The sequence below is a fragment of the Zootermopsis nevadensis genome, unplaced genomic scaffold (genome assembly GCF_977971745.1).
Source record: "Zootermopsis nevadensis isolate Lab colony 2312 unplaced genomic scaffold, Znev_1.0 Znev_ptg000019l, whole genome shotgun sequence".
NCBI lineage: Eukaryota > Metazoa > Arthropoda > Insecta > Blattodea > Termopsidae > Zootermopsis > Zootermopsis nevadensis.
This window is the reverse complement of record NW_028259151.1, coordinates 3,068,075-3,093,678: the sequence shown is the minus strand read 5'-3', so window position 1 is coordinate 3,093,678 and position 25,604 is coordinate 3,068,075. Positions and strand designations below refer to the sequence as shown.

At 36.4% G+C, this 25,604-nt stretch overlaps 1 protein-coding gene across 1 annotated transcript; it reads left to right on the top strand.

Moving 5' to 3' along the window:
- The first annotated feature begins 1,060 nt into the window (after positions 1-1,060).
- On the top strand, positions 1,061-25,016 carry LOC110829382 (F-box only protein 21). Its single transcript, XM_022063042.2, has 9 exons — positions 1,061-1,265; positions 4,034-4,279; positions 6,029-6,464; positions 8,107-8,240; positions 12,420-12,573; positions 14,586-14,795; positions 17,267-17,368; positions 19,361-19,583; positions 21,738-25,016. The coding sequence occupies exons 1-9, from the start codon at positions 1,096-1,098 to the stop codon at positions 21,905-21,907; spliced, it is 1,845 nt and encodes a 614-aa protein (XP_021918734.1). The 5' UTR covers positions 1,061-1,095; the 3' UTR covers positions 21,908-25,016.
- Positions 25,017-25,604: the final 588 nt, after the last annotated feature.

Below are 25,604 nucleotides of genomic sequence, written 5' to 3'. Positions count from 1 at the left end.
CACAAAGTATTTTAAAGGAGTATTTCTAACTGTTCATGAAATTAAGTGCTGATGTGTGTTGATAAACTTGAAAATGCCTGAAACTGCTTTATATCTCACAACTAAGGTGTAATTAAATGTTCCATCTGACAAGCTTGATTCTTTGTCCTCCAACATGCAATTTTCATAAACCACCCTTAGATGCTATCATGGCAATCCCACCAAGTACATCTCTTCAATTTTATAATTCACAGAAACTATTGCATTTTTGAGACTCTGCATATAATTAAACATTCTGGGAAAATGTTTTATAACTTTATTATTCTTTTAACCCACTTTTAAGTTTCATATCTGTAACGAAGTTAAATCATTAGATAATATTTCTTTCAACACAAAATTTGACTTGCACAGGGGGAAGAAGAATGAGATGGGCGGGGCATGTGACGCAGATGGATGGGGCAAGATGTGTGCACCGGGTATTGATCGGGAAGCCGATGGGGAAGAGACCCCTGGGAAGACCTAGATGTAGATGGGAAGATAATGTCAGGCGGGATCTGTGGGAGATTAGAGTTGAAGGAGACTGGATTTTGTTGGCCCAGGACAGGGTTTCGGTGGAGGGCTTTGATTAAGTGATGTAGCAGATGATTCATTTGTGGCGAGTGTGAAGATGACTGTCATATGGGATATTGCACCCTGTAATCCGGTAGAAATAGACATTTCTGATGCGCTTACTGCCAACAGCTTCAGGTCACGAAGCACCTCTGAAACGTCAGTTAGTTTCTTCCAAACTGCATGGTGCAATATCCCAGGAGACAGGTATCGTCAAATTTTTAAAAATAACTGTACTTGTGTTTAGGGCGAAGAGGATCGAGTATGTTGGACGGTAACATTCTTACCGACTAAGCTCTTGGAAGTGGCAGCAACCTTGGTATAATACGAACTGTTTCCGCCAGATTACTATCATAGCAATTGAATTGCCAACATGATAGCAGCACAATAAGTACGCCATGGGCAGGATGTATTGCCAACTTTTAACTTTGGTATTTTCTGTGGTATGTGTCATTTACGGTGTAATCAACAATTCAAATCTTATATTCTGTGGAGAAGCTTGTTGAAATGGCGTCTGACGTGTTGATTCTGTATTTCTCAAATGAGGTTTTAGAATATATTCTTGAAAGTGAAGTATTATCAGCCGAAGATGTTTGTAATTTTGGCTCAACGTGTACAAAATTTAGTAAGTTAGTAAGAAACAGTAACAAAATCTGGAAAACGAAGTTTATTCAGCGGTAAGTTTCAGCAAGAGTTTTAAAGTATAGTTTTGTTCTAGACCTAAGTTTTATATTTGTCTAATAAAACTGCTCCTTTGTGTGAAAAGGGAAGATTTCTTCACAAGTGTTTGAATACCCAATGAATCCTTATCGGGTCAGGTGGTCGCAAAAAAACTGACGTTTCGAGAACCGTTATGATCCTCGTTATCAGGGATCTGATAAACTATCAGAACCATCAACGCTAGCCGCAAGGATCATGAGGCACATATGCCTTGAGCAGCTAGAGAATTCGGCGGTTTTGGAACACTGGATTGATACAGCACCCCGTATCGATTTTTTAATTACCTCTGCTCTTTCGCCCAAAACATTTCCCAAACATGTTTTTTTAAACTCTCTTACCTTTGTGTAGAAGAAAATAATCATAATTTTGCATACTAACACTGCTGAATATATGTTTATGTTTGTGATACTTATAGTCAATAACTATTAAATTGTTCAAATTCAGAGGTTTATGAACAACTATTTTCACCTCCATGGAAACCTGAGATTTCAGAAAGAGGCAATTTATTATCACTCACATAGTCTGTAATAAAAACAAAACATTAGGCACTTGGGGGAGAGCAGGAATAGCTCCTACTCATTCTTGCAGTAGCCTTTAACACTTCAAACTTGCAGCATTCCTTGCAAGTCTCAAGATTACAGTAGCAAACAGTACACACAGACTTGATTGTTATCTTACTGTGTACTTTGAAAGATTCAAGAATTAAGGTCTATAACAAGTTCCCAGTAAAAATAAAAAAATTGTCCACTACCAGTTTAGTTAGCATAAAGAAATTTATTTTGTTACACACCTACTCTGTTGATGAAATAATAAATCCTACATAATTAATAGCAACTTGTTAATTATATATGGAATTCTAATCCATATTGTGGAATAGTTATATGGAATTTATAATTTTTATACTAGTTAAGTATTTTTCTAGTATGACTTACACTGACTTGTTCCACACATTAATCAGCCAAGATCCATGGAATGGATATAATGTCTGTCTGCCTGTCTTGTATGGCTGGCAAATGGACCGGTGCTGCAACTTCCCCCTGCAGGGTCAAGTATTGTGTAGAACAAAATATTATCTAATGATTTAAATTTGTTTCAGGTATGAAACTGAAAAGTGGGTTAAAAGAATAATAAAGTTATAAAATGTTTGCCCAGAATGTTTCATTGTATGCACTAGGTCAATTGAGAGGGAACAACAGTTTTTGACCTGCTACTTTGCATTCTTAATGTCTAATTATAGTAGCACTCCTGGAAACATCTTGTTGCTTTGTTCTCAAAAGCTAATTAATTTCTGCCTGTTTTGCAGTTGTTTACATACAACTCTAATATTTTAAGAAACTTGTAAATCAGAAATTTTCATAGTTTTCTCAGTCTGCAGTAATTATATGTCTTGGAACAGAGATATCATATACATCAGCCTGCTTCCCTTCTCTGTTGATACTTTCAATTCACAAACAGTCTTCATTTGCAAGGCTTGGACACAAATGCTAGAGAAGAAAGTCTCATAGAAAGAATAGTGGAAAAGAATCTCGTTGATTCAGTGACTATTTGCGATTTGAAGACGGGAAAGGAGATGTTATTTAAATGTTATGCTGATAGTGGTCTATTGCACATAAAGGTTAATATGAGAACACAGATCAGTTAGGTGTTTTGTTGCGGATTTTTAAAATATATGAAGTGTATCAGGAAACAATGAATTGAAGGTCTTTCACCCTGTGTCATGCTCACTGTGTTCATTAAAGATTTGGGCCTTAAAACTACACATGCAAGGTGTTGAGACAAATTTTTAACAAATGTGTCTAAAAAATGTGATGTGATAGGATTTCTGTGAATCATGAAGTTGAAGAGACATACTTAGATGGGATTGCCATGATCTTATCTGAGGAATGTTTATGAAAACTGCATGTTTGAGGTCCTAGAATCAAGCTTGTCAGATGGAACTCTTCTTATGCACAGTTTGGCGCACATGTTTTGTGATTTATTTCTTATAATTAATGCTAACACTTACCTTAATGTTATAAGTAGCCATTCATCAACACTAATAGCTTTCCTATAGTTTGTATCCTGCTTCCTCAATAGTGGCAAAACTCTCTGAAGAAGTTCCTTATAGGATTCTGGGGACATTCGATGATAAGACTGGAATTTCACCGGATCGTTTAACAAGTCGCGCTGAAACGTATGCACCATGTTGAGCACACGACTCATTAAAGTCATGAATCCACTTCATTTTCCTTCTTTTACGTAATTTAAGCCACATGTACATTAAAATATCTTCCTCACTGGACGACGTCATGTCATCAACTAGAGAAGATGTGATAAGACGCAGACACATGCTACTTCGGTGTGCGGACTCGAGTCTGAATCACGAATGAAGCAAGACTGTGTCTTTTGTCTCATGTCTAGATGCTTGTCTTGACGCAGTTGGTGTGCGGCCGCCCTTAAATGCACCTTTGTTGTGAGATATATAGCAGTTTCCGGTATTTTCAATTTAAAAGTGGTAAATGATATTTACAAACCAGCATTTACCTACAGGTACAGTTAGAAATATTTCTTTAAAATATTTTCTGTTATTGTTTACTCTGTAATGTGCATTACTGCCATAGCATCATACTGCTTTTCAGTGTTAATATAACTCCTTTTATATGACCATATCTTGAATTGTAAGTATAAGAAATTTACTCTGTTCATTGCTTTATGTCTTTTATAAAGCATGGTTTTTGTTTCAAAGGTGGCCAGATTTACAAGATATTTTTGATCATCAGAGGCCTTACTCTTGGCAATGTCTGTACCAGACTCGGCTGCAGTTTGGTAAGGATTTTCGGCATTTGATGGCAGGGATGTCACACAGGTTCCATAAGCAAGAAGAAATGTCCAGTTCAGAACTTTCTGATTTTGGCAAAATGATACGGGATTGTGAATACGGTTATGCTTTTATGGTGAATGAACTCATGAGTATTGAACACAGTGATGACAAGTAAGTGTGTAGTTCATTGTATTTTATTTGTAGCCCCTAAGATAAATTTTAATAATTTCAGGGGTTGAACTGCACCACCTGGTAAGAATAGCGATCGCAGTGGATTGGCATGGAGCCTTAGATTTATAAGGTTTTTGTTCCAAAAGTAACATTTTATAATTTTATGCATATAATTTTAACACTAATATTTTGTGTTTATTAATTATTAATTTTATTAAGTATTTTGTTTGTGTCTTTGGTTTGCCTAACCCCATAAGGTCTTAAGTTCGCGCATCATGGTTTTACTGTTTGCGGCAGTTTTCAATATTGTAGCCCTTTTGAATGGTGAGGATGTGCTGTTTCAGACTTTATCTTAACATTGTCTCTTTTTCATATGTTGTCAGGACACTAAAGTACTTCTCAGACAGTGTAAACTAGAATGAATGCTGTGCCTTAATTTGGCATATACACATTTTACATTTGATTTCTTGGCAGTTTAATACTTTAATGGCTTTTGTATGTATTTGTTGCACATACAAATATTTTAGTGGAGCAGTCAATCCCAAACATTGCAGTTGTGATGTGCAGTGAGTTCTGCTTCATTTTTGCAAGGTTCCTGCACACTGCCTCTCCAGACAGAGATTTTTTTTTGGTTTCCCCATATATTTTTTATTTCATTGTCTGCCAGTCATCCTAATTGACCCTGAGCTATTGACAGAGTTATTAAATAAACCATAAGTAAATCAACATGTAGCATCTATTTCTTTTCATAACATTGAATGTGTAATCTCACTGATCAGATCTTGCATAGAATACCTGTCTGAAGTGTTGGACTACTTTGCTTCAGCGGTTGTACTTATTTAGCATTTGGTCAGTTTAAATTGTGAATGATTATACTTAAGTATTGATTAACATTCTTATTTGGTCATTTCAATAGAACATATCTCTATTATCAGTATCATTTATTAATAGTTTGTAGTGGGTAAATCTGTATTTTATTCAATAATGGAAGGGAAGAACAAAGAAGAAATATGTAAGATTTGAGGTTTTCACAGCGGTGAGTATGAAGATTTCTGTCTTCTGGGTTGTTGCGCTGTGTAGTCTGGTCGATGTTAATCAACGTTTCTGAGGACATACTACCTCCATCATCAGGGCGATTCATGACCTCAGAAATGTTGGTAAACATCGACCAGACTACACAGCGCAACAACTCAGAAGACAGAAATCTTCAAAGTAGAAATAGTCCTGTTGTATTTACATATGTGTCTGCAGTCAGAAATTATTTCCTCCTGTACACTGTTAAGTATTCATTGTATCAAAAGTAGTTTCATATGTAAGTTTACATCAAAATGAGATCTATATTAGATAATACATATAGTTGTTCGTACAAGGAGCCATTTTTTTAGAAAACATAAGCTTGAGTTTCACGTGAAGTAAGATTTATATTTGGCTATTATTAACAAAAATTAAATGTCCTGTATTAACCTATAAAATGTTAGGATGTGATTTATACCTTACCTCAGTAATTAAAGTTGGTGTAGTAGTCCTTAAAGCATCCAATACGTGATGCAGTATGCTGATAGGATACAACCACTCCAAATATGACATAAATTCCATCCACTGTGACTTGTTTTCAAGGCTGCAGTGAACATCTTGGCTTAAACAGCTAACTTTATGAGTTGTTGTGCAGTTGAATTCAGCTTCTGTATGAAATGTTCAGCTTTACAGGTAGTGAAGTGTTTCTTATTGAGAAATTACTTTTATTTGTAGGTACTCAAATTTAACACAGAAGTACTACGCAGAGAAAGTAATGCGTTACATCCGACAAGAGCATTTGAAGGAAGAATGGCAAGGTTTTCTAGCTCTGGATCATGAAGATCACTTATTGGAAAAGGGAGCAGTTTTGGTAGCACAGTGGTGTCAGCCAATGATAGAAGTGACATACAGTTTTATTGCAGCTGAGCTAGATAATATTGCCATGGAAGTCAAAAGAAAGTTACGTGTGGAGCATGGGAACCACCCGATATTTAGTACATCTGACGATAAATTGAAATCATGGAGGAACAAGAATATCAGTGACAATCAGTGGAAGCCATCTGAATCTCAGCAGATTATTTCAGCTATGTGCAGTGTGCTTTTCCAAGACATGGGTTTTCATAGCAATGATGAAATGTACTATTCAGCAGTAAACTCCTACATCAATAAAGTATGTACATAAAACATTATATTATCACATTTATTATGCTACAACTGGTAGTTCTCTCTGCAGCAAAGTTTTCAATATAATGCAGCATATCATGAGTAGGGTTTGTTGGTTTTTAAAAACCAGTTTTTTGGATAAATTTGTAAAATTCTAAAACCGGCTTTAGATAATAGAATTAATATGTAATAATTTCTGCTAAATGAACTAAAAATTTTAAAGACTGAAATTAGTTCCAAATTATTAAATGCTTTAGGAGTACGAATTCGAGAAAGAAGACAAGTTGGATTGGTAACCCTTTTGCTATATTTGCAAAATCCACAAAACATTTCAACAAAGAAATCTAGTGTATTTCCACTAGCTTCAAAACTCGATATAATTTAGTTTAGATTAAGTAATCGTTCAGTGGACATTTTATGTTTTTTGAAATCATATTTCCTGAAGAAAAATACTAAAAGAAATAAAAATTTATAATTTATATTTTGTACGGATTTTAGTTATTTTAGTTTTTTATTTGGTTTTGTATGGAGTATATTTTATTTTGTTATATTTTTGTAGTTCCATAAATATTAAATAAACTGAATTTTTTTAAAATAAGTATAAATATTTTTTACTGTTTTAATTATATTGTTTTTTGTAAAAATTCGAAAATCGGTTTAACCGGTTTTTGGAAACACTGAAATTCGAAAACTGGTTTTTTCAAAAGTCGGTTTTTGTATAAACCCTAATCATGAGTACAGTACAGGTCATATGCAAATACGAGGGTTACTTCAAAAGTCGTGGCAACTAATTTTTGGGGGGCAAACATGTTTATTGAAGAAAGTTCAAAATATACATATACTGGCTGATATACTCCTCCGATTGGAGTAGTAAGATCGGGTAGGTGTGATGGGTGTAGGTATAGTAGGCAAGAAAAAAGGCACATTACGGAATGGCCTCTTTTTCATTCTTTAATCCTCGAAAAATTCAATTTTGATTAAAAAAATTCAAAAATTTGATGTGAGTTAAATCAGAATTCTTACATTAATACTAGCAACCTTTGAAGTAGTCTCCGAGCTTCCACAAGCTCTGAGTGGCATTCAATCGCATTTCTGCCGTGAAGCACTGCTAGCAGTGCTATTCTTAATTTAAGAATTCTGATTTAAATCACATTGAATTTTTTTAATCACAATTGAATTTTTCTAGGATTAAAGAATGGAAAAAACGGTCATTCCGTAATGTGCCTTTTTTCTTGCCTACCATACTTACACCCATTCACACCTACCTGATCTGACTACGCCAATCGGAGGAGAATATTGTGCCCTTTCATATGTATATTTTGAACTTTCTTCAATATAACGTATTTGCCCCCAAAAAATTAGTTGCCATGACTTTTGAAATAACCCTCGTATATGAGCTGCGCATTCTATGTAAACAACAAAGATAAATTTATGTATACACAGATGTTACGGTGTGCTGTTCAAGCTTCAGCTTTGCAACATTTTTACCTTACTCTGTTATAAAGTTACATTTCAAATGAGGCTTTCATTTTGGGAAATGCAACTGTGCAAGTTCCAATAATGTAACTTGTTTGAACTTGTGATCACAGTTTTCTTGTGTCAGAAATGAAATGAAATATGTTTATCACTCATATAATTTTTGTGAACAGGTGCTGGAGTATCGAAGGGGAATTCCAATCACATTAAGCATTGTGTTTGAAAGTGTGGCAAGAAGGCTTGGAGTAAAGTGTGAGCCTGTTAGTTTTGTAGCCCACTTCCTGCTCCGGTGGAGGGAGAAATACAAGTAAGATGAAGATAATTTGTATTCAGTTAAAGTTAATGATGGTGTGCCATCACAGTGGCTGCGCGGTCTAAGGCATGGGCCTTGTGCCGCTCGGACACTGGGACCGTGGGTTTGAATCCCACTCAAGGCATGGATGTTTGCGTCTTTCTGTGTTGTGTTGTCCTGTGTGCAGATAGAGGCCTTGTGACGAGCTGATCTCTCAACCAAGGAGTCCTACCAAATGTCCAAAAAATCAAGCACACTTCCAAAGAGAGGATAAAAGCAGACCCTGTCAAAGCGGGACAAATGCTAAAGAGGAAAATAAAAGTTAAAGTTATTGTTGCTCTAATGAAAACTTCCTGTTATGATGACATGTGGTCTCAGAGTCTTCTCAAAATGTTTACCATATAGAATTTTTATCGAAATTGGACAAGATGGATTATTATTTTGTACAAAGACCAAACTGCATTATTAGGTGTATTTATAAAAAATGTATTAGAAAACAATTTTTCTGATAGGCTAATAATCTGCATGAGAATACAGCACATTTTTCAAATGCACCTTTTTTGAATTTTTGTACATTTTGTCAATGTTTATATTTTCTTCCCTGAATATACTGAAAATAGTGTCTTATAAGTACAAACATAATATCTGTGTTAAGTGAAAAAGTGCCTAATGTCATAAGAAGAATTTGTAATATACCCAATACAAGTCTTGGGTTTGCTTTTTGCATTGAACATTCATTGTTAAACAGTCCCAGGCATATTTGATGACTTGTGTGGTTTAAGTCCCATATTTATTTATTATAGACATTAAGGCACTGAAAATATTTCCATTACAATTATGTAACTTCTTGTATTAACTACTGTTTATACTTGCATATGGGCAGTGGGACAAAAGGAAAATTAACATGTATGTGGTCTAGTGGTAGCGTGCTTGCTACTGGACCCAAGGTTTGCTGGTTCAAACCTGGCTGATATTGATGGATTTTTGTAAGCAAAATGCAGTGGCCATTTCTCACCCATATCTCTTCTGATTCACTTAGCAGACAAATTAGGAATGAGTAAAAATTGTACAGGGGCAGCTGGTTTGTCACCTGCTACTCTGAGGCACTAAAAGACTAATATGGCAAGTTACCTTGAGCAACTGTCCGGAACTGCACCAAGGACCTAATTCTTGGCAGGATGATGATATTTCTTGCTTATTTATGTTCCCAGTGAAATAGTTTGATGTGAAGGCTGGTATTATGTTATTTTAATCTGCTCACCTCATTTACATGGAAAGTAAAAATGTGATTGTGAAAAATCTATTCCCAGATTTTAATAGGAAGTATCATGCTTATCAAAATACTACACACATACACACATTATTCTAACATTTTTGCTGATAATGAAGATGTACATCATATTAGAGGATTGAATTTGGATAGCACAAAACGCACCAGTGATTGTACAAGACGTAACTGTGGACATGGTTACATGTTTTCATGAGCTGTATCTGTATTAGCTGTTCAGCAGGAGGAGTGGAGATGTATTATCAATTACTGCAAGACAGTTCTTGCTATATATGGCATTCTCAGCTGCTACACCATTCTTTGTTTATTTGTGATGGGTTTTCAGTGTTTGGATTAACCATAATTTTTGCATCAGTTCATTTGACATCTGCACTGCACAAAAATGATTTTGGTTTGGGTCATTACAGCTTAGTTTATGCAGGAAGATGGCAAAGCAGGTATTTACGGTCAAAAAACATTCTATCTGGTAGTGTTCATATGATTGTTACATGTGAACACTGCTCATACTGTGTGTACAAAAGAGAGAACATACCATATACGAGGTGCGATCGGAAAGTTTCTAGACTGTGCCTATAAAAACCCGTACACTTATCTCAGGTATTAAATTCATCCATCACCCTCGAAGTAGTTCCCCTGGGAGTGAACACAACGATCCCAGCGCCGCTGCCAAGCCTGGAAGCATCCCTGGAAATCTTTCTTTGTCAGCCTGTCAAGCACCATCTGCGATTCTGCCTGAATCTCTTCTATCGTCTCAAATCTCCTTCCCTTTAGCTGAATTTTCATCTTTGGGAAGAGGAAGAAGTCACACGGAGCTAAATCCGGTGAATAAGGAGGGTGCTGGATGACGGCCATGGTGTTTGAGGCCAAAAACTGCCGAACTTTGAGGGCGGTGTGCGCTGGTGCGTTGTCATGATGCGTCGCATGTGGAGTTCTTCCTTTAGAATCAGCTGACAGGTCCCATAGCCTATCCCAACAATGTCGCACAAGTCGTTGATGGTACGACGTCGATCTTCGTGAATGGCCTGCCGAATCTTCGTAACATTTTCGGGCGTTGTGCTCGAAGATGGTCATCCAGAACGCTCGTCATCATCGACAGAGGTTCGGCCACTTTTAAAACGTGAATGCCACACAAAAGTTTATGCACGACCCATTGCAGACTCCCCAAATGCTTGCTTTAGCATTTCATAGGTTTCCGTAGCCGTTTTGGCAAGTCTTTGGCAAAATTTGATGCACACGCCATTCCAAAATCGCAGGAGGGTCGGTGTAATGCACTACCAAAACGCCCGTAACTAAGAAACAAATGCTAATTCGATGATGCCGGCTGGCACACTGATTCACTATGAATGTAGGCCGCACCCCCTAGCGGCAGAAGCTCGTACTACATCCGGTTCGCCCGCTATCGACACAGTCTGGAAACTTTCCGATCGCACCTCGTATACTAACCTTCCTCGTCACTGGTAAATTATATTAACAAATACAACTGTTGGAAATTAATGAAACAAAGAAGTGCAAACATTTACTGTCTGTGAGAAACAAGATTTTAAGAGAAGTTTGAACAGATACAGAATTTTACCATGGCCAGAAAATTTTAAAAGAAAGTTGCTTCCACGACTGGAGAAGTGAAATATTTCTTCTCCAGCAGGCTTTTTGATGGGTGAAAAGCAAAATTCAGGAGGCAGAAGAATTTACCACATTGAATCTTGATTCAAATTGGACAAGATGGATTGTTATTTTATGTGGTGTCAAGTGAAATGTACTAGTTGAAGGCACTAGAAATCTTGACACATGTCAGAATTTGAGGTTTTCATAGTGGTGAGTCTGAAGATTGCTGTTTTCTGGGTTATAGCATAATGTTTAATAGAAGTTTACCAGCGTTTAATGGCCTTGATAATGGAGGCAGCAATGAACGATGGTAAACTTTCACCAGACTACACAGTACTACAATCCAGAAGACATTCACTCATCACTGTGATGATGGAGACAGCAAGGACCTGTGAAACATTTGTGAACTTCTACCAGATCAAAGTACTGGTACCATACTTTAGGAAATTGATGATCAGAAATTCAGTTCAGATGGCAATGGTATCAGCTGCAAATTATTTTATTAGACCACTACAAAAATTGTATTCAGGGTCATCTTATTTGGGGTGTGTGTGATATTTAGATAAATAAGGTACTTTGTATATACCAGTGAGGCTATAAATAATAGTTTTTTGATACACTGTGTGCATGTGTATTTAATATGTATCTGGCATTCAGTGTACATTGCTCTTTTTTTACACATTTTTCTGTCTTGTTGGGGTGTGTCATGAACTTTGTAATTAAATTATGGTTATGTTTAAAGTGAAGCTTTTGCAGCGACCGAAGTTGATGAAAGACTCTCGGGCAACAAGTCGTGTCAGGTGGGTGAATGGTGAATGAACCGTTTCGAGAGCCATCTCTGCTCTCATCCTCAGGGCTGCTGCAAAACAAAACTGGTCCTGTGTAGCGAGCTCACTGATGGGAACTTGCGGCGCTACATAGGACCAGTTTCATTTTGCAGCTGCCCTGAGGATGAGAGCAGAGATGGCTCTCAAAATGTTGGCGGAAGAAATGGTTTATTCACCATTCAGCCGCCTGACACAGCATGTTGCCCGAGAGTCTTTCATCAACTAAATTACGGTTACTTCACATGATAGTTGAAATCAGTCAAAATTATAAAATTTCATATATCAGTGAGTAATATAGTTACAAAAATTCACATTTTTCTTGACCATGAAATATTTGTGAGGCACTTGTTGATGTATTTCACACTTATCATTTTAAGAAGGTGAGGTAAAAGCTTTTCTTTGTGTGGAGAATTTATTAGGATTACTGTTCTATTGTGCGCTCAGTCACACATTGTCAAAACACTTTTTCTTTTGTAGCACTAAAGAATGTGGTGGTGAACTGAGTCCTTACTATTACATAGATGTGTTCAATGGTGGACAGTTTCTCACAAAACGCAGCTGTCCTCGTTATTCGCCTGACAGGCAGTGTCCTATGCGAGGGATAAGTGTCAGTCCTGCCACACCTCTTCAGGTAAAGTATGTCAGCTGATCAGTGTGGAAGCATTTAATCCCTGCCCAGAGCTTAATGTGGGATTATTTTCTGCTGGACATTTAATGCTGGTAAATAATAGTTAGAAAATACTAAGGTTTTTAATGGCCACAAATTCTGTATTTCATGTAAGATTCTAATGGTATTTTGACCATTTTCAGATGAATATCTACACAGTGTTTATACTTCATAAGGGGAAAAAATATATTTTTACTGTTTATGTTAACAAAAAATTAAATGCAAGCAAAATAAATAATAAATAAATTTTATATTACCTAAAAAACATACAGTTGTATTTAATTCAACTGTATGTTTAAAAAATTTCTGTCTGGATCTCATACCGATAACATTTGGAAATGGTTACTAAAATATGAAATATAAGTAATATAACGGGAATGTGTGATTTTTATTTGTTAAGCCTACATATCAAATATCTTTTTATAAACAAGCAGAAGGTAATTGTCAGTATTATAATTCATATTATTACTGTGTTATTTGTGTGGCAGTCGTGAGGCTGTGAGGGTGAGGGAAACAGGTATTCCATTCCTTCTATTTTTCCATGATTTGTTGTTCATTGGCTCTCTCATTTAAAGTGTCTGTATTCAAATCTGACAAGACAAACAGTTTTATTTGCAAGAAAACATCATCACACAGCATAGGACATGGCTAATTGGAGAATACTTGACCACCCTATTTTTATCACTGGTCCAGTTTTTTGAGTGATTTCAAAGAGGCTTTAATAGGAAATATGCCTCCTTTTGTTTGTATGTTTTCATTATACAGGTAGCCCTCGATTTACGACGGGGATGTGTTTCTGGACTAACCGGCGTAATCGGAATTGGCGTAAATTGGAACAATTTTATAATGTAAAATCAATGGGAAGTCAATGACATGCGTTCCCAGCACCCAAACATTAACGAGTAATATAATGGCATTACATTTAAAGCTCTGAAATAACATAGATAAAATAAAGGGAATTTAAAAAATATATTTTATAAACTTACAATCGGCAATGGCATGATAAAGCGGCGTTAGTTCTCTGACGAAGTCCCTGGTGGAGGATCATGTTTTTTAAAGAAGGCATGTACTGTGGACTGTTGTGATTTCTTCTTTCTTTCAAAATTTCACGATAAAGCCTCATGGATGCCATAACGCTCCTATAGAAAATCACGTAGTAAAAATAACCCCGGGACCTCCGCAAAGATTAAATTAGTCCTTTGAAAGTTTAAAGTGTCAGGAATGAAATTGCATAAGAACAAACTCGCATATGCAAAAGTTTGCATTTCACAAACAGCTTTTACTGATTCATCAGTCTCATTGGAGAAAATTCGCATTAACGAAACATACATAATTGTAGAGATGACTGTATTTACAATTTTTATTCAAAATCAGTGATGTAAGAATTACGATTTAGTATAAGAAGCAGTACAAGAAACATTGTAAAACGTTCTGGTTTCAAAGTCGGCATTATTCTGAATCGGCACAAATCGAGGGCTAACTGTAGCTTGTATTTTATATTGGTATAAAGCTTTGCTTTACAGCATTGATTGTCAAATAATATATTGTGTGTTTAGAAATGGTAAAGATGGATGGTGTAGAGATATAGCAAATTTTTCTCTGAGTACTTCATTGTCCCACACAAATGGCCAGTGATCCTGAAGTGTGCTGTGGGCCTCACTAGGCAGCATATAATTGTAACTTAATTTCTCAAATTATGCATAGCTTTGCACATGATTAGACTGATTTGAGAAAGGAGGTTTTGTTTGAGTCTATAAAAAAATTATCTTTTAAATTCTGGATATTCAAATCAGAATTTTACTGTAACTTGTCTTTGATTTTTATTGGAATTTGCATTGATTGAATTATCACTGTTCTGGAACATATCTTATGCATTCACAATGACACTATTATGTTCACCTCTTTTAGAACTACACATAAAATTACCTAATCTTATTGTCTTCATAATATTCAGTTTGTTTTATTTGCTTTATCAGGTTATTGAACGTTTGGCAAACAACTTAGGGGTTGCTGGTCGTCAACGGTCTCACGTGATTGGACGAAGTTCCCGAATGCGCAGTTTCTTGGAGTTACATTATCTTGTGAATCCTTCAGACCTGAACTGCATTATGCATCTGGCAAGATTCTACATGTTATACAGCATGGATCTGTCTGATCTGATGCCCACCATTGTAAAAATTCAAGATGTAAGCAAGTAAAATACTGTATTGCCAGCAATAAGCATTGAAGTTCGGTGGTAATCCAAAATTTTGTTATGTTGCATTATTAAAAAATTTAGTTGCTTGAAAATCTTCATAACATAGGAAATTACATGTAACATTGTTTTCTGCAATGGGTCAAGTCTTTTGGGCACCCGTATTATAGTTTTCAAAACAGGGAAACAATACTATTCCCAAGTTGGTCCTGAGAGGAATATATATTTAGGATTTGGTTTTCGTGATAGTGAGTCTGAAGATTGCTGTCTTCTGGGTTGTTGCCCCGTGTAGTCTGATGGATGTCTACTGACTTTCCATTGCTCTGATGATGGAGGCAGGGAGGACCTCTGAAACTTCGGTAAACATCTACCAGACTACACAGTGCAACAACCCAGAAGACAGCCATCTTCAAATACGTATTTTTTGTATTTACAGTCAAACTCTTCTACAGGACCTTTTTGTATATTGCCATGCTCACATTGCACCATCACTGTGGTAATTTCAAAGGGAATTCCCTGGTGAAATACCACCTCTACTACTTGTGATCTACCAACATATGTGGCAATTCAAATATATTATTAAGTATTATAATCAAGTCTGATACATTGCCATGCCATTTTGTTTTCACTGGCTGCACATAGAACTCCCTTGAATATTCATTTGTAAAAATGCTCTGCACCAGCACCTGAGTGCTAGCAAATAGAACCTACTGATTTGAGAAGCCATCTGTATCAAGTCAGGGTGGTTGGTTAGTTAATTAAAACTTTGCCCAGATTAAGCTGCACACTGTGACAAGTAATATTATTACGAATTATTTTTGTTAGGGTAATGGACTGTTCTGTAGAAAGTGTTTTCCATGCACTTTGAGTACGCAAATACGCTTTAGTGTGAAGACAGTTGCCAGGGAGGTCACAATAAGGAAGTTAAGTACTGCATGGATACATATGCATACTGTATAGTCACAATCAGTTGTGTTTGTTTGGCATGGGGAAAAGGGCAGTGTTAGTGGAAAATAAAAAGGTGTATATGCCGACAAAGAACAATATTCCATTGCAAGCCAGCAAAGTATTGCCAATAATTTCTCCCTTTTATGGGGTAAATCTATCAGTTGGCTCTGTGTTGGAGATATTCCGAGTAAAAAGAATTTTCAATTTACCATCATCCCTGCTTTAACGTTGTCACTGGCAATGGATGAAGTGTGACACTCTAATGGTGTTTGACTGTATAAGTTTTTCTCTGAAAAGCTGTTACATATGTATTTTGGACACCTTATGTCTTCTTGTTCACATACAAAAAACCCTATAAAAAGACACTATTGCCATATGCATTTCAACCTCAAGAGGTCATCATCAGTGGCATCTGGGAAATCAGTTCATTTAACCAAATAGTTCAAACTGGATTTAGAAATAAATAAGGTGTTTTACAAAAAGATATTTCAAACGATACTGCACTAGATGTTGTTATTCACAGAGTAGAACTATGCACTTGGCTATTGATCCGATGGTTCAGTAGCCGTAGATGGTCTGCGGCGAGCTGTCGCTGCGTTGTCCGTACCTGTGAACTCCAGAATCGTGGGCGAGAGGCTGTCGGTTGGAATGTGTGGGGTATATATAAGCTCGAAATCAGGGTGGCCAACTATTGAAAATTTTTTACTTTCTCCTGTTTAATGATAGGTCAAAGAATACGTAAGTACGTAGTTCTACTCTGTGAATAACAACATCTAGTGCAGTATCGTTTGAAATATCTTTTTGTAAAACGCCTTATTTATTTATAAATCCAGTTTGAACCATTTGGTTAAATGAATTGATTTCCCAGATACCACTGATGATCTCTTGCAGTTGAAACGTGTATGGCAATAGTGTCTTTTTTATAGTGTTAATAGTTGTTTGTTACTTATTTGATATTCTTATACAAAAAACCGCTAATTTTTCCCAGATTTGATGCTCCAAGAGAATCATTTTGTGTTTATACTTTTTTCTATAGCATGCAGTTATATAACTTGGATGCATTGTGCCTAATTTTATAAATAGAAATCTATATCAATTTCCTAAGGTTAATTTTCCAAGAGGATTTTTGTATTTGCCTTTTTTGTGACATACAATTGTATACATTTCTTAGATAACCCTGTGCCTAATCTCTACAACAGACTGAAATCAGTAATTTTCCCAGATTTATTTCTGCAAGAGGAATGTTTTTTTAATATAAAATTTATATCCAAGACTTGCCATTTGATAAAAACTAGCTGTTGCATGTTTTACAGATACCCATGTACGTAATTTTTGAAATAAAAAGGGACAACTTCTCTGGGGCTCCTCTCCAACAGGAATATTTTTTTCTTTATAATTTTATATTACCCTTCATTATCTTATTGGACACCCCTGTCCTTAATTTTTAAAACAAAAAGCAATGATTTTCCTGTGGTTATCACAGGCTGTAAACTAACATTATTATTTTGTTTCAAGGATTTGGAACCACGTGCCAGAGACCAGGCAAAGCTTATAGTACAGATGATGCAAGTGTATGAAACTCGTCATTCCAAGGATACTGCATGTAACATTCCAGAGGTTTGTGTGCATACATTTAGCTAGCCATAATAGTCTGCTCTTGTAATTTTTTATCCATTAAGACTTGCAAGATCTGTGTCTTTGTTAATACTGAGCCACTTTATATCGACATATTGCTCTCTCCACTTCCTCATTTCCGAACACTTTAATATTTTTGTGTAACATTCTCCTCCTTCCAACATGGTGGGCTTACTTCTATTTCAAAGCCTCTCCTCATCCCTCTCAACTTCCAAATACCCACCCTGAACCATGCCCACCCCTTTCCTTGCACAGCAGATAGTGTATTCTTCCTTACCCTGTGCCAATTTCATTTCCCAGTAAGATACTAATGACCTCTTTTCTTTAATTTTTGTAAAAGAATTCTGTCATTCTGTATCATTGCATCTTTCCTTAATAATTCTACATATTTTACCCACACTTCTTCCCTGTGGATCCTGCCAAATACATCCCAGCCCCACTTTATATACAGTGAAACCTCAATGCATCATTTTTGGCGGGGGTGGGAAATAAAAACGATGAATACGGGAAAACGATAGTTGCGGGAAAGCATTAAAAATTTTAAAAAAACTGAATGTTTCTCTTTCAAAGTTACTTCTTTTTACCAAAAAAGTCTTTAATTGACAACTGGTTTGTCAAAACTTTATAGTTTAGGCCAAACAGAGCCCTTTCCACGTTCAAAATGTTTTCCTCGTCACGTTCACTAATATTATGCGCATAAAAGAACGACTTCACTTTTGCCAATGCAGCATGTGCTTCGGCAAAACTCGGCACAGCTTCGGGCTCGCATTCGTCGTCTTCCTCTTTTTATTATTATTATTTATTATTGACTGCAAATGGGTTTATACCCGGTGGCAGTGACCACTCCCACCCCCTTCGCGAACAATAACAAGAATGGAAATACTGTTACTACCGAACTCAACAAAATGTAGCTGTAGAAGACACTGAACCACTGGAAACGAGATGAACCAGAAGTACTTATAATAAAAGCATTTGTGAAGAAATTCACATTGCATATGCCATCTGGCATCGCTGGAACGAAATATGAGTGCACCCTAATTAAACTCATAAAATTTCTTACAATGAGCACCACCATTCATTCCATCTATCACCCCTGCACCGCTGACTCCTCATTCCAAAAGAATCTGTGCTGGTTGGGCAACATAACAGGTTACCACTACTGTGTATTCCAAAAACATTGTGCGTCTTTCGGTATTAATTTATCTCAAAACCCAGCATTTTAAATTCTAAGAACATCGCGTAAATTTCGTTATAATTTCTCAGAAACGATCATTGCGGGAAAATTGTAGGCCAGGACTAAGATTTTTGAACACTTGATGCGATAAAACGATAGTTTGAGGAACGATAGAAGCGGGAAAATGTAACATTATTTTATATGGGATGTATCCGGGACCGAATAAAACGGACAATGCATCCGGGACCGAACAAAACGGACGATGCATCCGGGAAAACGATAGTTGAGGGAACGATGGATAGAGGTTCCACTGTAATTCTTCCTTTAACTTCTTTGCCCAACTTTCAAGTTTCAAATTTCTTGTCAGCCATTCATAAGAATCTCTTGCTAATTTATCCTTATCCATCTATAAAGTCCTGTGCCAAAATTTTGTATCCGGTAACAAAAATGCTCAAGCAATCCTTTCAAAACACCAATAGAAAGCAGGGCCACACAGCACCAGCTCTTGACTCCACCCACCAGCGGTGATTGGCTAGGGTCCAGCAACAAGGACTGGCCAGGCAGGTATATATGGGAGATGACCGCAACATCCAGTCACATCAGAACCCCTGATGATGGGGACAGAGATGGTACCTGAAACGTCAATTTCGTCTTTTAACCATTTGATGTGGCTGATCGCCCGAGAAGATTTTATTGAGATACATTGCTGCGAAAGGCCCAAATCGTTTTGTTTTTTATTCCATAAGAAGAATTTTCTGTTGGGTGCCCATAATTTAACAAAAGTTTATTTGCCTTTGTAGATTGAGCCAAAACTGAGAAATGAAAATATAACATATGCAGTGGGAATGATTATGCAGCATCGTCTGTTCAACTATAGATGTGTGATTTATGGGTGGGATCCACTGTGTGCAGCTTCTGAAAATTGGATTCGACAGATGGGTGTGCCAAATTTAACAAAGAAAAACCATCAGCCTTTCTACAATGTCCTGGGAGAAGATGGATCCACGCGTTATGCTGCCCAAGGTAAAATTAATTCCCTACAGGAGATTTCTTAAAGTAGAAGATATTTATTGCATGTAGGATGTCTGTGAGTTAATCTTGAGGTTGGCTATCCAAGCAGGCTTTGTCTGTATTCAATATATCATTCAAGGCTGTATTTATACTGTTCACACAAATCAGTATTACGTGTCTAAAAGTATTATTTGATGGAGAAAGGGACTTAATAGTTCTTCACAGTGAATTACTGTTAACATTGAAAACCTGGTGCAGTGAAAATGTATTACTTGGCTAGTACAGAAAGAAGGATATGATTTTCACCTTCAAAACATTTGTATTTTTTGATTTCAATACCAGAACACATTACACTCCCATCAATTCTATTGTCTTGACTATTGATACTTATGTTGTTATGCAACAGAAGCACTATTAATGATTCAGGTTCAAATGCATGGGTTCTCAACCTTTTCCAGGCCTGGGGCCACATTTAGTTATTATTATTGACACATGGGTAGCAGGGTTATAAATGATGTAAATTTATTGAAATAGAAATGCAATTTATTAAAAATGCTACTACATTAAGTCTCTTGAGTAATTTTTTAATATCAGGTTTAATTTATCTTGTGGTGTCCATGCATTCCTCTACATGTTTATCAATATGATGTATCTTATTTCTTGGTATCTTATTTCTTGATTTGATGTTTGTAATTAAGCTGAACAGTTGCTTACTTTGATAGGCATTGCCAAATACTGAAGATACATTTTCCAGCAATGTATATGGTTTACAGAAAACACATGATTGGGCCATGTGCACACTAAAGTTTGAGACCCCCTATTCTTATGCCAGTCAGTCCTTCATTATTTATTAAAATTATATGAAAAATACAGAATGAGTTTTGTTGCATATACAGTGAAACCTCGATGCATCGTTTTCGGCGGGGGTGGGAAATGAAAACGATGATTGCGGGAAAACGATAGATGCAGGAAAGCATTAAAAATTTAAAAAAAACAATGTTTCTCTTTCAAAGTTACTTCTTTTTACCAAAAAAGTCTTTAATGGACAACTGGTTTGTCGAAACTTTACGTTTTAGACCAAACAGAGCACTTTCCACGTTCAAAATGTTTTCCTCGTCACGTTCACTAATATTAAGCGCATAAAAGAACGACTTCACTTTCGCCAATGCAGCGTGCGCTTCGGCAAAACTCGGCACAGCTTCGGGCTCGCATTCGTCGTCTTCGTCTTCCTCACCGCTCCCACCCCCTTTGCGGACAATAACAGGAAGAATGGAAATACTATTACTGCCGAACTCAACGAAACGTAGCTGTAGAAGACCCTGAACCGCTGGAAACGAGATGAACCAGAAGAATGAAAAGTGCCGCCAGCCTTTCCTTTGTACTTATAATAAAAGCATTTGTGAAGAAATTCACACTGCACATGCCATCTGGCATCGCTGGAACGAAATATGAGTGCACCCAAATTAAAATCGTAAAATTTCTGACAATGGGCACCGCCATTCACTCCAACTATCACCCCTGCACCGCTGACCCCTCATTCCAAAAGAATCTGTGCTGGTTGGGCGACATAACAGGTTACCGCTACTGCGTATTCCAAAAACATTGTGCGTCTTTCGGTAATAATTTATCTCAAAACCCAGCATTTTAAATTCTCAGAAACGATCATTGCGGGAAAATTGTGGGCCGGGACTAAGATTTTTGAACGATCGATGCGATAAAACGATAGTTCGAGGAACGATAGAAGCGGGAAAATGTAACATTATTTTATATGGGATGTATTCGGGACCGAACAAAACGGACGATGCATCCGGGAAAACGATAGTTCCGGGAACGATGGATAGAGGTTTCACTGTAGAAGCAGTTGATTTTCAGTGTCAGCATTGGAAACAGGCAAAACACTTTGTCTTTTCAACCACCATGTATTTGAATGTAAGTAAAAAGTAGCAGGAATGCTTATAAGGACTAGAACCAGCAGTCCATTCGAAAAAAATACAGGTACTTATCTTGGTCAGGGACACATTTATTTTGCACCAATAATTGATTATGACTTCAAAAATTGTACTTTTCCAGGAGATATTGCTCAGGTATTTTGTGGCATGCTTGAGGAGTTGTTTTTGTCTGAAGAATTAAGTGAACATTACAGCTTAAATGTTTTATTTTTAATAGAAAACTTGGAAGTGGCCGTTGAACCTGTGTACCTGAATCACATGGACGTGGGTCGTTACTTTGATAAGTTCTGCAAGACACATTATGTTCCAAATGCAGAGAAGCAAATGGAATATCCTCAAGATGGTGAAGTGAGACTTCGGTTTGCTGCTTGTGCGAAGTCAATGTGAAATGTCTGAAATAAGGGGAGTTTTCAATGCAGATGTTTTTGAACATATGAGAGTGGTTTACATGTACTTTATAACAAAATGAAATGGTCTTCTCCGTCCTGTCTCTCAGTCATTGTCAGTACAGAAGCTGTGACATGTAACTATATTCAGCAAGATCTTTAATTTAATAGTTTGAAATGAGTGATATGAAAATTTAAGATAGCTCTGTTCGGGGTTATTGTGCCTTGTGATGTGGTAGTTCACCTCTGAAAATTTGGTGAACTTTGCCAGGCTACATGGTGCAACAACCCAGAAGACAATGCTTGCCACTGCGGGAACCTGATGTCTCACTTGGTATGAAACTTCATCTTAAATTAATTTTAAATTCAGAAATTTGGTTTTCAATGTATATAAATGTGTTCAGTCTTGACCTTTGTTCACATTCAAGTAAAATTTCTTATTTTGAATTAAAATTGTCCAGTCTTGAATTAAGGATGAGAGGTTGGTCAGATTTTTTTTTTAAGTTGAAAGTTAGGCTGCATTGAACCAAAGAATATAAATGTAAACAATGAGTTTCACCCAATCTTGAAGGTGTGGTTTCAAATTGGAGAGAAGGTTGCATTGAAGAATATTAGAATTTTTCTGTTTTCATTATGTTTCATTACTGAGGATCACATTATGGCTGTTCTATGAATGGGTTCCTTAATTGCATTATGCGGTTGATCTTGAATGGGGATGTTACTCTAAGCAATAACATTTGTGTTAGAATTTTTCTCCATTAATACTTGGAAGTTAAATCATGAGTTGTAATGTATATAATACAGTTTGGACCTTAATATTATCTGTAAACTATACATACATATAAACTAATATCCTTGTATTGAAGTCTTTTGCAGAATCATTGTACTGAAGTCTCTTGCAGAATGTAATGGAATAAATTATGTTAGTAAGTTGCCAGTGAAATATTATTACTGTTATAGACTGTCTGCATACTATAAATAGAATAATTGTGAACAGACCACTAGGAATACCTAGACATAGTGGCTTCTCAGGAAGGACTCAGCTCCATGGAGTGAGTAAGTAAATATATCGCATCCCTCGAATAACAGATGTAATTTGTTTGATGAAAACTATTCATAACGTTAAAATTCATAAATTGAAAATGAAATTCTCATTAATTTCAGTATAAAAAAATTCAGACTGGTTCCCAGCACCCAGGGAGGAAAAATATTTTTGCCACATGTTAGAATAGAATTTAACTCTGTAAAGCACTATTAAAATGTTAAATCGAATGTTTACATTGTATAGCAGTTGCTGTATTTACAGTATGGATATGTTTAAGTGAATCCTATAGTAAAATTTGTGTATGAAGATATCCGTCTTCTGGGTTGTTGCGCTGTGTAGTCTGGTCGATGTTAACAAACGTTTCAGAGGTCATACTGCCTCCGTCATCAGGGCGATGACCTCAAGTCTTACAAAATTTGTGTAGTTTAACATTTGTCCAATACATTTCCCATTCAGAATGGCCTGAAACAGGGAGATGGTCTATCATCACTACTTTTCAATTTTGCCTTGGAATATGTCAACAGGAAACTCCAAGTAAATTGTGGCAGTTTGGAATTGAATGGGACACATCAGCTTTTGGTCTTTGCTGGTGATATTAATCTGTTGGGTGATAATATAAATACTGTAAAAGCAAACACAGAAACACTCTTAGAGGCTAGTAGGGATATGGTCTAGAAATAAATGCAAAAAAGATGTATATGATAATGTCTTGGCATCAGAATTCAGGACAACCAGATTATAAGGATAGCTAATGAATTGTTTGAAAATGTGACAAAAAGTACTTGGGGATGACACAAGTCAGGATGACATTCATGACAAAATCAAGAGCAGATTAAATTTGGCAAATGCTTGCTATCATTGAGTCCAAAATCTTTGGTCCTCCCATCTTATATAAATAATACTAAAGGTTAAAATGTACAAAAGTGTAATTTTGTCAGTTGTGCTGTATGGGTGCAAAACTAGGTCTCTCACTTTGAGGGAGGAATGTAGATTGAGGGTTTTTGAGGTGTTGAAGATATTTGGACCTGAAAGGGAGGAAGATGGATCAGGAGAAAATTCGTTGCAATGTTAATGTGTCGGGGTGAGTAAATTGAGGAGGATGAGGTGGGCAGGACATGCGGCACTCTTGAGGAGGGGAGGGTTGTTTACAAGGTATTGGTAGATAGGCCTGAAGGGAGGAGACTACTGGGAAGACCTAGGCGTAGGTGGGAGGATAACATTAAGATGGATCTTAGGGAGATAGGAATTGGTGGAGCAAACTGGATGCAACTAGCTCAGGATAGAATCCAGTGGTGGGCTTTTGTGAACATGGAGATAAATCTTTGAGTTCTGTACAGAAAGTGGTCTATTCTTTGACAAGCTGAATAACAATTGACTTTTAGAAGCATATCATGCATGAGAGAGAGAGAGACAGTATGAAGATCAGAACTTTAGTAAACAAAGAATAAACAGCTGTATACCTCCACATTTATTACTTATGAAGTGGACACTCATCCCTCAGATGGAGGCTGGTTCTTCTTTGTAGTAAAAATAATGTTCATAAATTGAAATGAGGTTATTATAGTGAAAATTTGTAAATTGAAAGTTTGTAAATCAAAGGATAGGTGTATATCAAATTTATGTGCAATGATAACCTTGTTTTAAAATGCTGAAAGGTATTATAATTTAAAACCACTGTTTTGGTTATGTGTGACACTAAATAGAACAGTGTGCTAACATTAAAAATACTGAGAAAGCTAAATTCCACCACACAACACTAAAGATCTATTAGACATACAGTATACATACTGTAGCTGGGTACATTGGGCTGATAAAGGATCACTACATATATTTAATTTTAACATTTTGCCTTTATCAGCAACAACATATCATAGTAAAGTATGTAAATATTCAAACACATCTTTGTAACAGTAACTTTTTTAGCAGTTTTTGTTGGTTTTCCTTTCAAAAAGCTTAACTTTCAGTTGTATGTCTTTTTATGTATCTAGTGTAATCTTGTATATAAAATTTAAATGTGTGTATGCATGCATATAGCTAATGATTGTATAAACTAATTTGCACCAAACTTGGCATGTGTATTCCTTGAGACCAAGAAGAGATTCTAGAAAGGTCAAAATACCAGAAAAAGTGTCCTCTTTGTTCAAGTCCTGGTGAGGGCAGTTCCTGTAGCTCATTTACTAAGTATAGTAGAAAAAAGTGCCAAGATCATAGTAGTTTGTTTTGAAAGGGAGGTTACAGAAACAAAGGCCACAACCCTGAAAAAATGTCCTGTGTTCAAGTACTGGTGAAGATATAGTTACTGTATCTCATCATAAACTAAGCATGATAAAAGAACAGTGCCAAGACCAACATTGTTTCAGCAAGGAGATTATAAGAACAAAGGTTACAGACCAAAAAACCTATTCTGGTTTGAAGTCCTAATGAAGCTGTTTTCTTTCGCTTGGAAACTATGCCACAACCATGAAAATCTGGCCTGGGTTTGAGTCCTGGTGAAAATAGTTTTTGTAGCTCTGAAACCCAGCATCGTAAAAGAATCCCCAAGGACACAATTGTTTGTTTTGGCCAGGAGATTACAGAAACAAGACCAAAACCCTGAAAAACTGTCCTGGATTTGAGTCCCAGTGAAGGCGTTTTCTGTACTTTAGAAAATAAT